We start from the raw sequence: 13,371 nt of genomic DNA, 5'->3' as shown, positions 1-13,371 counted from the left end.
CATTATGCGGGGAGTATTCTTCATAAGCATGTGATTTGGTTCAAAATGGTGGAAAAAAGAGCCGGTCAACCCAATTTTTTCTCTTGAATAGTTCTGTTGAGTTCAGGTATTTTATGGGGGTTGGAATGCATGCAAAATTCCTATAGTGTCCAGTGCCTATATAGAACATATAGTAAAAATAACTGTGGTCTTAGGCCTTATTGGTTCGTTGACTTTTATGATAAATAAAGCTGTCGCGCTTTATCGGTTTAGAGATGTTACTAAAGTTGGTAATGATTTCTCAAAGAACATAAATTCCTTTATTATATCTGTGTGTTTGTGACATTTGTGTTTTTCAGTGACATTTTGTACTTGTATATTTGTGTGACATTTTAAAACTATAGGATTATGAAGTTAATTGAATAAATATGTACAGTAGCACTGATCCGTGTTACTGAAAATTCGATATTTTTGTAAACAGCTTATGCTTCTAAAAGTGAATAAAATTTCAAAAGCGTACTTTTCAGTAATTTTATTGAGATTTCAAAACAAAATCAAGTGTTGCAGTAGAGGGTTTGTTAAGTTTAAAAGGGGTTATTATAACAGTACCTTGATTTGCAAAGTTGTGTTCGGCTTGAGTGGATTTTGCCAGATCTAAATCCCACGAAGCGATCGTGCCGAGTGTGATCCGATCTGGCAAAATTCACTAGAGCCAAATGACTTCTTCTGCTTTAATAGCTCTTTTATCGTATACATATACCTATTTCGACTGTTGTATCAACCAAAATGGACTATAAGTTATATTAAGACAAATTAGGTTGGAAACTTGTTTGAAATGGTTAACCTTTTGACGCATGGAACAAAACACGTAGTCCCACAATTCAGTATTTTTTCCGTTTCCGGTCGGAGTTGAATACGGAGATTCGTATTTATTAGATAAATGCAGGTAGTATGTCAATTCCTAGGTACATAATAAATCTTTGTTATTCATTCACTTGAACGGACACTATAGATATTTTATATTTTCATTACAGCGCAAAGGCACTAGCATGATTTTCATGTAACCACTTTCTGCAATATATTACATGGAAACTGTCGGAAAGTCACATCACATGACGCGGCAAGATCCAATATACGAGTGACTTCAGACTATACCTAAGACATCTGCGAAACACCACCTCGAAGAAACCTTAAAAAATACATTGAGCAACCAGTGAAAGAGAGTAGCTACTGCATTTGACACTCAAATCTGTTACACATGGAACTACAGGATAACCAATTAATTTAAAAGAAATTATGATAATTTCAGATATCAACAGACATTTATAAATCCTAAATTGCACGTACTTTGAACAACAAAAAGGACATAAAAATAAATTTCATTTGGTCTACAAGAAACACTTACAATTATGAATGATTTTCTGGCCCATATACAAAGAAAACGACTTCTAGTATTTTTTCTTTGTCTGATTAATCTCATTTTTACGTTGAAACTATTTAATGCAATTGGAAGCTACTCAATATATCCCGCAAGTTCTACAACGGCTGTCAAACTCACACATGCCGTCAGATCCAAGGCGAACAACACAGTATTGAACATGGACATAAAAAGTGCCTTCAGGTCCTCAAAGGCGACAAATTAAAAGCACGTACACGGAAAATGCAAGTGCAATCATCCGAGAAAAATTAGTGCGACGTGGTCGTCGTGCTGATTTGCAAGCAGCAAGGACATGCAACTGTACTGGCAAACCGTATATGGGAAATAAAACACAAACAGATTTCTACACAGGGAAGGTTAAAAATGACGGTGAGAAACAATGCATGAAGAAACAATTTCCAAAGGCAATTTTAATTGGTTTGACAAAAGGGGGCACTTCGGCTCTTATGACTTTTCTTAAGTTTCATCCATTGATAGCCTCAAGAGTAGACGATCCTTATGACACGCAATATTTCAATAAATATTATACGAAAAGGTCACTCGACTGGTACAGAAACCTAATGCCATGCAGCTACCCTCATCAAATCACCATTTCAAAGTCAACTGAGTATTTCTTTACGCCGGGAGTTGCCGAAAGAATTCGACAATTTGACCCTTCAGTGAAAATAGTACTGATGATTAGGGAACCTATTGCAAGAGCGTTGTCACAATTTGTTATGTGGAAATATCAGGCTAGATATAGAATTGGAGATTCGTCATTTGAAGACGCAGTTACTACGGGAATTAATAAAGAAATTGACAAATATTCCGCACTTATTTCTGGTTCGAATTATCAAAAACACATGAAAGCATGGTTAGACAATTTTAGTCTTAATCAGATTTTAATATTAGACGGTTTAAATTTTGTGCAAAATCCTGCGGAGGAGTTAAACAAATTGGAGGATTTTGTTGGAGTGGAACGTTTCTTTACGGAAGACAAATTCATTTACAATGCAACCAAACATAAATATTGTTTCTCGCCGCATGATGGTAATATAAATTGTATGGGTTCTAACAAAGGAATTCCTCATCCAGTTATAGAAAAAGAACTGAGGGTAAAGCTTGAAGAGTTTTTCAGACCTTGAAATAAGATGTTCTTTAAAATGATTAATAGAAGCTTTGACTGGGGATATTAATATTCAATTTTCAAACCTTTTTTTTCAAAAGCGTTGCTAGCATTTCTTTCGGGCGATAATGCAAATGTCATTTTAAAGAAATGAACGTTATTGCTTCGTATAATTTGTAGAATAGTCTTTTTTGCGCCTGCATAATGTAAGTATTTATTACTTGATAAACATCAGTAGAAAAAAAAATGTTTTGTTGGCCTTTAAATCATACACGAATTATAATCTTATCAATATAGTCTATACTTTGAATAGACACGCCCCAAAAGCTTATTCAAATTCGAAAAATATGAAGCATTTAGATTGCTTAAAATTGTATAAATGTTTCTGATCGTCTTGAAGTCACGATTCCGACGGAGCTCTGTTCCAGTTTTTAGGAAAATGCTTTAAAAAGTTTTCTGCTAAGCGCGTTTCTCGTTGTTTCACACTATATACATAATGAGTCTTATACATGTATATATTTGTTTTATATGATCAGTATGACAAAAAAGTAACTTGAATAAAAGACGGGAGAAATGGTGTTCGAATCTTTGTTGAATAAAATTATAAATGTGTTCGATTGATTTTGTTATTGTCATTCCGTTAGTAAGTCTGAGTGAACAAATCAGTCATGATTTTATAATACGAAATTAATACTAGTAAATATAATTTTTATTTACTCAGATTTAACTGTATGATGGGCCTGAATATATAAACACAGAAAGCTAGCAACGGTACGAAGCGGTAGTCTTTTCTCTACCCATATAAATCTTACGCCAAAGTCCCCCCCCCCCCCCCCCCAAAAAAAAAAGAAATAATAATAAAAAAAACAATCAAGTACGTATATAAATATACCTTTTTGCCAGAGACTTAAACAGGTCAAAATGAAAATTCAGATGCAAATGTTATGTTTCCCCGAAAGAAAATTGTACAACAGCATTGTTGGTCCTAAATGCAGTATAATGGAAAAAATAACATTTTTTGGCCTGTTTACTGACCAGTCAGAACGTACTCAATATTGCCTTATTCCAAGGTGTACGATTACCGTATTCCGAGTAAGTTCACTTTACATATTTGAAGAGACCACATCTCTGATGTCCGGCCTTTTTATGGACGCCATCATTTTATCTAACGTGCTGTAGGAGCATGAAGATTTCAGACGAATGCTTCACATTTATAGTATATACTGAACCGCAAAAGAGTAAAAAGAAGACATGTTACGATTGTCCAAAATATAGGATATTTCTTGTAAGTTGTTTGAATGTGCCGTGTGACATCCAAGGGAAGCAAATCAGGTATTTATTTACATTCAATAAGAAGAATATTTGTATCCCTTCACATTCCAGTGATTGAAACTAGCCTAATCAATTATGGCTAAATATTGCCGCAGTTTCTTGTATGATGCTTTGCAATAGAAATATAGGAATCGGGAAGTCATGTTGTTCAATGCATGTTGGTGTCTCATAACCCAAGCATGACTGGCCCTTTCAGTAGGGACGGCACTATAATGAACAAACACAACATTTTACTGTAGCAAGACGCTGAAGAAGTGATAGCTATGTTTTGGCAGTAACAACTTAAAAGAAAGCAAAAGCTGTATATTTCTAATAATATTCCCCGCCAAATTTAAAAGTGTTTAAGCATTTTTCATGCTTCAATGCAAACTTTCCACTTTAATTTTCTTCTAAAATACTCACTTGCTTTGGTCACCGCCAATAAAAAAGTAGAAATGAAGTAGAAATTTTAGGATTTCGGGGTTTGTTCATACAATGCACATTTATACGAGGTATTGCAATATTATTAAAATGGTAGAGACAGATTCGGACATAAGTTCAGGCATAGGCGGCCGCCTTGGGTAAAACCACAGACACTTGGTCGGTCACCTTGATGGTTTTCCAGCATAAACATAGTTTACATACCATTCAAATCCCCAGTATTATGATATTTTGCAAAATCTGTTAACAACATTTTTTTTTAATTTCTGACACATTTTGAACTAAAACCCGGTCTGATTCAGTTCATTCTTATCATGAGGCATTCTGCCTTAAAAAAAACAAGTAATACATTTAATGTGTAACAGTTCAGTGCCTCTGCAAATCAACAAAGTTACGACGAAACTGTTATGATTGAGCCATTGCGGTTTGAAACCTGACGTGCACCTTATTCCGATGCTAAGTTCAACATGAAAACACGACATTCTCGTGGGATATTTTTCCAGGGTGTGTAATGTTATTATTGTGTACCTTGTTACCTGGTTCAAAAACTTAGGGTAGGGGAGTTAGTAAATTACACGCGGCTTTCCGCTGTTAGGATGTTTCAGCGAAAGCTTTAAGACGGTCGAATGAATGACAGAGTATATATTTTTGTATGGTGGAGAAAACGGCTAATTTGTCTCACTTCGTAAAATGGGTTGTGTTGTTTTGATGTGTTGCAGGATAAAACAACTCGATTCTTTCAACAATTTTATTTCTTGAAAAAAAAAGTCTATGAGTATACTATGTATGTAGAACAAATTAACGATGTTTGTATACTCGAATATTACATAAAATACAAGTAAACATAAATGTAACAAAACGTATAAACAAACACTAGCAGAATTCAGCACTTTAACCACTGCATATAACAAAAAAGCACCTTAAAACGTCGTATCAATGAAATAATTGTGTATTTGAAAGTTACACCAAAAAGTCGTATTTCAATGCACAAACACATAAAAAAACACGCACTGTTGTTGTTGTTTTCGGAACTATCTCTTGATAGCCTTAGAGAAAGGTATTTTAGATGAGTTCAAGTCATACGACATTGTGATGCTGGAATAATAAAATGTCACTTTTTTGCGAATGTTTGATCCACATTTCCCGTTGCAGAATTTACAGTTGATTTCATATTAGGTTTAATAATAATCATGTAGGAATAACCAGCTGTATTACACAAAATGTTTTTCTCACACATATGTTGCATTTGGCATAGATGTCCTAACATTGTTTTCACATAATTTAGGAAATGAGTTTTGTACATAACCTAAACTTTATAGAGAAAAATAATCGTTTAACATTTGTAAAATGTGCAGCCTAAATGTACAGTTCTCTTTATTCTTTGCAAAATGTTTGGACATTCGTAAAATGAATCTAGCCGTTCCAAAGTTCTTCATAATTCACCCCCTTTTCTTCTCCGGGAATTGAAATGTAAATGATACAAGATTCTACAGGTCTTTGTAGGTGGAAGTAGAAAAATTTCGATTTTTGAAGTTGCAATGTTATGGTGCCCATGAAAATTTTCCCCAAAAATTGTTTTAGAAATTTTAATGTTTTACACGTGTTTCGTACTGACCCAGTCATACAAGCAGTCAAAATTGCAATCTTTCGGATTTTTATTGTACAGAGATGTCTGAAATTTATCAGTCCAAATAATATTTTTACGATTAATTTTAAGCAACTGGGATTATAGAAAATAAAAAAAAGTTCCTATTTCTACCCTTGGAGTTTGATAGCTGTAGAATATCAAAGGCGTTTCCTTATACTTACAGAGACATTTAGGAAATCCATTTTTGCATTATAATTCACTTGATAAATTGTTTGCTGGCCAATAGTCCGCGGGACGGAGGGCATATTGTATTGACAATTGTCATTCTGTAAACGTTTTATTACATCGCATCAGAAATAATTTTTCATAACATTTTTCTTCAAATTTTGACTTCAGTGCTGTGAACTTTAGTGTTGAGTATAGACGCATCATATAGAACAAACTGGCGATTTACATAACGAATAATATTATAAAACCCACTTATTAAATGGTTTGACTATTGGCCGGTAAACCATTTAATATGTGTTTTTTACATATCAGTAGAAATAACTTTTTAAAGGTTTTTTTCGCTCTCATTTTTGACTTCAGTCTTTCAACAATCTAGGTTGAACTAATGACCAGTCAACAGCACAAATTATGGACAAGCGACTCGTGTAAGGAGTCATCATGTAATAACAGATGATATACAATGGCCTGTTTTAATAACATGAAAGTTGATATCTAAAAGATGATATTATTATCAAAATTTATTTAAAAAAAAAAATAAGGCAACGGCCCGTAATCTCATTTGTCAATTTTCGCATGATTACGTATTTTCGTACTTCGGCAGTCTTCGGACGTTTAGTTGCTCAATGCCGGAAAATGCCAAAATCACACACGGAAAAATACGTAATTTACTGATTTTCATTACTGAACCGCTACCTTAAAGTCAAACAAAACACAAATATATTTAGTTAGTTAGAAATTACGATTAAAAGTTTCAGTAAACGTGATGAATTATTTCAAATTTCGGTATTTCTGGCAACAAAAAGTTTGAAAATATGTGCTGAACATTTGTATTGGAATTGCTATCAAAATATCTTAGTTATCATGAAAAACACCAGTTTGAAAATAATTCGTCTTCACAACGAATTCCGAAATTTTCACGATACTGAAACTCATACAAAAGTGTACAAAATATGCAATTTTGACAAAAAACAATCAAGTTAAACCTACTATGGCTCTCAAGAATGGCTTGTACATGTTTCATGCAAGCGTACGAAGAAATTCACGAAACAAAATGTTGAGCTTTTGATATCGAAAGTTACTCGATTCAATAAATAAATGACAGCCAAATGTTTCATTTTTTTAAAGAAATTGCCACGCGTGTGTTAAGTAAAGGCACAACATAGGAGCCGCGCCATGAGAAAACCAACATAGTGCGTTTGCGACCAGCATGGATCCAGACCAGCCTGCGCATCCGCGCAGTCTGGTCAGGATCCATCCTGTTCGCTTTCAAAGCCTATTGCAATTACAGAAACCATCAGTGGACAGCATGGATCCTGGTCAGACTGCGCCGATTCGTCGGCTGGTCTGGATCCATACCGGTCGCAAACGCACTATGTTGTTTTTCTCTTGGCGAGGCTCATATGTATTTTTTATTACATCAATGTTTCTGACAGGGAAAAGGGATCATAATGACGAAAAGGCTTTCTTTTCGTATGTAGATGTGTTAAATATGAAGTTAAATATTTAGAAACATATAATAGTTTACCATTACTGTACAATTATTTAATTTCGTGGGCATAAAATGTCGTGGTTTTGATCAAAACAGCAATTTCGTGGGGATATGAATTCGTTGATTTCAACTTTTGAACATAAAATGAATGGGAATTTAACTTGTTCGTTGGGGCTAAATTTCGTGGATTGACTCAACCACGAAATCCATGAAAATTAGTCCCCTACGAATATTAATGATTTCACAGTATTCCTCAATATATTCCGCGGAAAGTTTAATAGACATGTATTACGTTTACATCTACTTCTCATATTCTTTAGCATTTCCCATTATTTATTTCCTTTTCTACATGTGTCCAGCTTTCTACCATGGTTCCATGGACTATGTCTAACCTTTGTCGGATAAGAATGATCTCTTGGAACCATAAAATATTCCACTGCACCATGGTAAACTGGTGATAACAGAAAACACGACTGGTATATACGAAAGGCCTCCATAGGAATATTGTAGAAATTGTTTGGTAATCTCTTTTTGATATTCCTTTATTTTACTTGCCTCACACATAATGGTGTATTTCACTTTCTCAGTTTTGCCAAAGTCCGGTCTATGCCATTATTTTTTTATGTTAAAATGTGTGTATTCTTTTTTTTTTCACGACATCAAAAGCAAAAGGGGGTCTTTGGTCACACACTGAAGGTAGGTACATGTCGTATAGAACTGAACTCGGGCTCCGGGCTATCACTAAAGCAATTTATGCCAGAATTATTTTTATTGTAAAGAATGATTCTTTTAAATTACGTAACTTGTATACATCTGTTGTACGCTGTTACGAATCTTTGATGTCTGATGATGAACCGACGATTTTGACGTCAGCAGAAACGTTCTCATCTCCTCACGTGCATTGGCATTGCATGGCGGATGTCTTTATACATACAACTTTCTGGTTTCAGCTGAAAATATACAAAACATAATTTAATGTTAGTGTAAAAATACCATAATTTTACGCTAGTGTAAAATAACCATATTTTTTTGTTAGTGTATTATAACCATAATTTTATGTTTGTGTAAAATAGCTATAATTTTATATAAGTGTAAAATAACCATAATTTTTGTGAGTGTAAAATAACTATATTTTTGCGAAAGTGAAATAATCGTAGAAAATTTGTAAATACTATGCGTGTCTGAGAGCCAAAAGATGGTATTTATTAACAGGTTCAATACACTGCAAACATTTGATTCAGAAATGAAATTAGTGGTCTTTAGAAAAAGCTCTTGTGTGACTTTTTTTTTTTTGTTGAAAAAAAAGATATATTCCGTAAAGTTAAGTTGAAAAAAAAGGCTACAGTCTCTAGGCTATTTATATCGACCTGATCGTTAGTAAATCTCATTTAATTGTATCGTATGGTGAAGTGTGTAGATGTTATACATGATCTAGTTTGATTGTGATACATGTTTGTTTTGTTTTTTTAGAATTTCCTGTTATTTTATAAATGTAATTAAATTTGCAAAGCATTTTGTAAGCAGATGTATGTCTCACTGTTGTTATCTTGTCAACTTTCGTTTTCGGACAAGGTTAACGACGTAGTGGAAAGTTTGAGTGTTTATCTGAAGTAAGTTTTCATGTTTAGCTCTTCTGTATTAGTATTCAGATATTTCATCATATGTTTCAATTGTAGCAATAAGTATATCAATATAATCATTTTAGTATAGTTAGTACACAGACACTATGTACTGGAAGTAGTAGATACTATTATATTATTAGTGCTTTTATTCAGGTACACAAGTACAGAGTATACCACAACCGATTATTGTCATTTCCAAATTCAGTGTCTCTTTCGGATCAGTCCGTGGCGATTTATTAAAATTCACTCTACACTTCTACACTACAGTCAATTGTTTAACGTTATACTTGACGTCAATGTCTATATTGCTACAATCAGTTGTCACAACCGATTATTGTCATTTCCAAATTCAGTGTCTCTTTCGGATCAGTCCGTGGCGATTTATTAAAATTCACTCTACACTTCTACACTACAGTCAATTGTTTAACGTTATACTTGACGTCAATGTCTATATTGCTACAATCAGTTGTCACAACCGATTATTGTCATTTCCAAATTCAGTGTCTCTTTCGGATCAGTCCGTGGCGATTTATTAAAATTCACTCTACACTTCTACACTACAGTCAATTGTTTAACGTTATACTTGACGTCAATGTCTATATTGCTACAATCAGTTGTCACAACCGATTATTGTCATTTCCAAATTCAGTGTCTCTTTCGGATCAGTCCGTGGCGATTTATTAAATTTCACTCTACACTTCTATACTACAGTCAATTGTCTAACGTTATACTTGACGTCATATTTGATATGACCAATGTCTATATTGCTACAATCAGTTGTATTACTGGTTATAAACTTTACGTCACATTTGATGTGATTACTGTGTATATTGTTAACTTCCGTTTGCTGTCACCATATACTTATAAATGCTGTATTTTGTCACATGGGTCTATGGCCTTCTGGTTTATATGAAATAAAATTTATTTCATACATCGCAGATGCTGATTTTATGCATTATAAAAGGCCGTCCCCTATTAGACATGTATGTTTTATTTTTGTCTTTCATAGAATATTATAATTTCATAGTTATTCCAGTTTAAAGTACTTGGAAAGCTGAGTTTTTTTTTTCATTTCAATATAATTTATAAGCTACCTTTGCGTGTAATATATATCGGGATATTTCAACAATCTGAACCAAAAGTTGATATTTAAAAAAAAAATGCATGTACATTCAGAATTCATTTATTTCCCCTCTATGCTGGTTTTGAACAAACTCATTACTTAACCAGGATCAGGAATAATGAGTAAAATCCATTCCAAACCATGCTGTAAAACGAACAAAAGTGATTTTGCCCAGACCAAGATCAGCCTGCACATCTGTGCAGTCTGATCATGGTCTGCAATGTTCTCTATTCAGTCAGTAAATTTTCAGTGAACATCCCTTCAAATAATAAATGGTACTGCCCAAACTGAATGACAGACCAGTCCACGGTAAAAATGTGATAAGTATCATTCTATCAAGTAATATTTTTTAATCCATCAGGCTGTATCACTAAACATGTGGAATTTAGAAAAAAACATATAAAACCAATAAGGCAGAGGCATTTTACTGTTTCATTCATTTTTCTATCGATCATTTTATATTATCTTCGTCAAGCGAAAACAGCTTCACTTTTATCATAATTTACCTAGAGTTAAATTTTCTATTCCTTTGTTATGCGCAGAACAAGTTTTTTTTTTTTTTTTTTTTTTTCTTTTTTTTTTTTAATTTCAAGGGAAAGGAAAGCGTAAGAGGACATTGATATTATACGAAATACATCGTCAAGCCTTTCAAAAAAAATTGAACTTGGATCACTATTGAAAAAGACATATGGAAGTATGTAAAGTTTACGAAAATGACTGTTAATAGAGACAGCCAGTCATTCACATACATCATGATTATATATTTAGTAAACGCCCTTTAAAATCCATTAATCTTGTTTCGTCCTAGCTGGAAAAAGTAGAGAATTTTCTTACAGTATTAAAAAAAAGGAGTACGGCTAAAATAAATATCTATAGATAAATAAAATCTTTCTCATTATTGAAAATTATTTTACTTCAGTAAATAAAATAAGAATATATCCATTAGAATGAAATTAGATTAAAAACAACTTTTCCTTGAAAGAAAGAAACACAATTAGCCCAATTCAGCGGCGCATATTTTGCGTTAATATTTCGTCGGCATTTAGTTGATTATTTCAAGTTTGGAATTAGTTACATATTGGGAGCAAGATTTGATTGATATTTGCACGTGAGAACCTGCAAACTCGATCAGTACGATCTCCCGTTCCGCGCAACTGTGGACACGCGTCGTTAGTTTTAGTACAATTTATTCCTAAAATTCTACTGAGGACCATTCGGAAAACATTTCATATTGATGACTTTTGCAGATCGAAAGCGTTTCATGTTTTGGGAGATGAAAGATTTTTGGTACAGAAAAATATTCCAACAGCAAGTTTTATGGGTATTAGCGTTTTAGGTTTTTGATTCCAACCTAGATACATTGACACTAACGTTGCGAACAGGTTCGATCTTACAGATGTATTTAATAAGATAAATGAAGTTTTTAAAGGGCAAAAATGAAAATGGTATGCGTAATGTATGGGTGTGTTTCAAGCAAGATATGAAGTATGAAAACAAACCTCTGCGTAAAAATTTCGTAAGTGCACATGTGAAAACGACGTATGCGATATATGAGTGTGTTTAAGGTGCATTAGACCAAAATTTCCTAGTGAAAATGTGAACAAATACTATAATTATATGTGTGCGTATAGTTTATGCAAACATAATACTGACAAGTCAATGTGTATTAATTAACAGTGCCGTTCATTAGGTGTAAAACTGTACACACTTTATAAAAGTACTAATTTGTGCTAACGCTAAAAACTAGAAGACTTTTTTAACGAATGACTCACGGTTAATTTTGAATGTAGCTCTATACACCCAATTAATTTCTTTTTTTTTAGTAAAGTTCAATACATTTGAATAGGATTTTCGAAATTTGAATTAAACAGAAAAATAAAATATTTTAGTGAAATACAACGTCCTTTTGATATTTATTTTAGCAACTAGGTTGCATTAGGTATGTGCAAGAATGTCTTTATCAAGTTCTGAATGTGTTAACTTTGATGCATCATTTTAAGCCTTCAAAACTTTCAGGACGATTTAAAAACAACAACAACAACAACAACAACTTATTAATGAAATGTTATCTGTCTTTTGACTGGTTGCGACAAATATCATCACGGCCATTATATATTTCTTTCTTGGTGTATAATGTATATTATTTATGACTTTACTAACATCATACTTATACAATATACCAGTTTAGCACCTGAAAATGATTTATTATACATGCTATTGCTCTTCTTTCCAAATTTTACTGATAGTTCATATCCATCCGATATGACAGTTATATACAGTGATCATCAGAACCTTTAATAGCTCTTATCTCTTACTGAAACAGAGCTAACCCGCCATTTGCTATTTTGCAAATAGTTTAAAAATTACTGAAAGTATACATTTCTTTAATAAAGTATAAACATATCGAAATTTCAATAGTATTAAATTATGCATTTTTTTCTTCATTTTACTACCAAAGCCCGTTTTTAAAAGGTCACAAAAATACACATGAAAGATGCGTTTTCGGAAAATGAATATATACAATTTGTAGAAACAAGGAATAGAAGTGTAGATTTTGATTTATTTCTAGGAAATGTTTAAATTTCACTCACATATTTTTTAAGAATGCTCTTAACGATAGGGCATAAAAACGCCATTATTTTGTTTTTCTTGTCATTTTCTTCCCCCATAACGTTTTTCGCTATGATGTTTTAGTGTACTTTTGTGACTTTTCAATTCGTTTATTTACAGATTGACATGAGTTCCACAATGCGTGGGCAACATCAGCTATATACATGTACATACACAATTGTATATATAATATATAAATACATACGTATACATGCAGATAGAAAACAATTTAATTACAGTAATAAGTTGAAAAACGACTACCTTTCAGTATGTGTGAAAAGAAGAAGAAGAAGAAAAAAAAGAAAAATATTTTAGTGGTAATGTGATATTAAAGAGATTTGCATTTTCTAAACATTTTTTGGATAAACGAAATATTTCATACGAATTGATTTCTTGTAGAGCGATATAACAGCTTATAGGCAGAATAGATTATAGAA

At 32.9% G+C, this 13,371-nt stretch overlaps 1 protein-coding gene across 1 annotated transcript in view; it reads right to left on the bottom strand.

Annotated features, from left to right (window-relative positions):
• Window positions 1–6,619: 6,619 nt before the first annotated feature.
• LOC123532868 (transcription factor 15-like) overlaps window positions 6,620–13,371 on the bottom strand; it is a 28,638-nt gene continuing 21,886 nt past the window's right edge. Inside the window, exon 2 of the mRNA XM_045314463.2 lies at window positions 6,620–8,529. Coding sequence (XP_045170398.1) covers window positions 8,464–8,529 — 66 coding nt within the window. The 3' untranslated portion in view covers window positions 6,620–8,463. The remainder of the gene's footprint in view (window positions 8,530–13,371) is intronic.

The sequence above is a fragment of the Mercenaria mercenaria genome, chromosome 11 (genome assembly GCF_021730395.1).
Source record: "Mercenaria mercenaria strain notata chromosome 11, MADL_Memer_1, whole genome shotgun sequence".
Classification (NCBI taxonomy): domain Eukaryota; kingdom Metazoa; phylum Mollusca; class Bivalvia; order Venerida; family Veneridae; genus Mercenaria; species Mercenaria mercenaria.
Note: the sequence above shows the minus strand (reverse complement) of the source record. Positions and strands in the feature narration are given on the sequence as shown.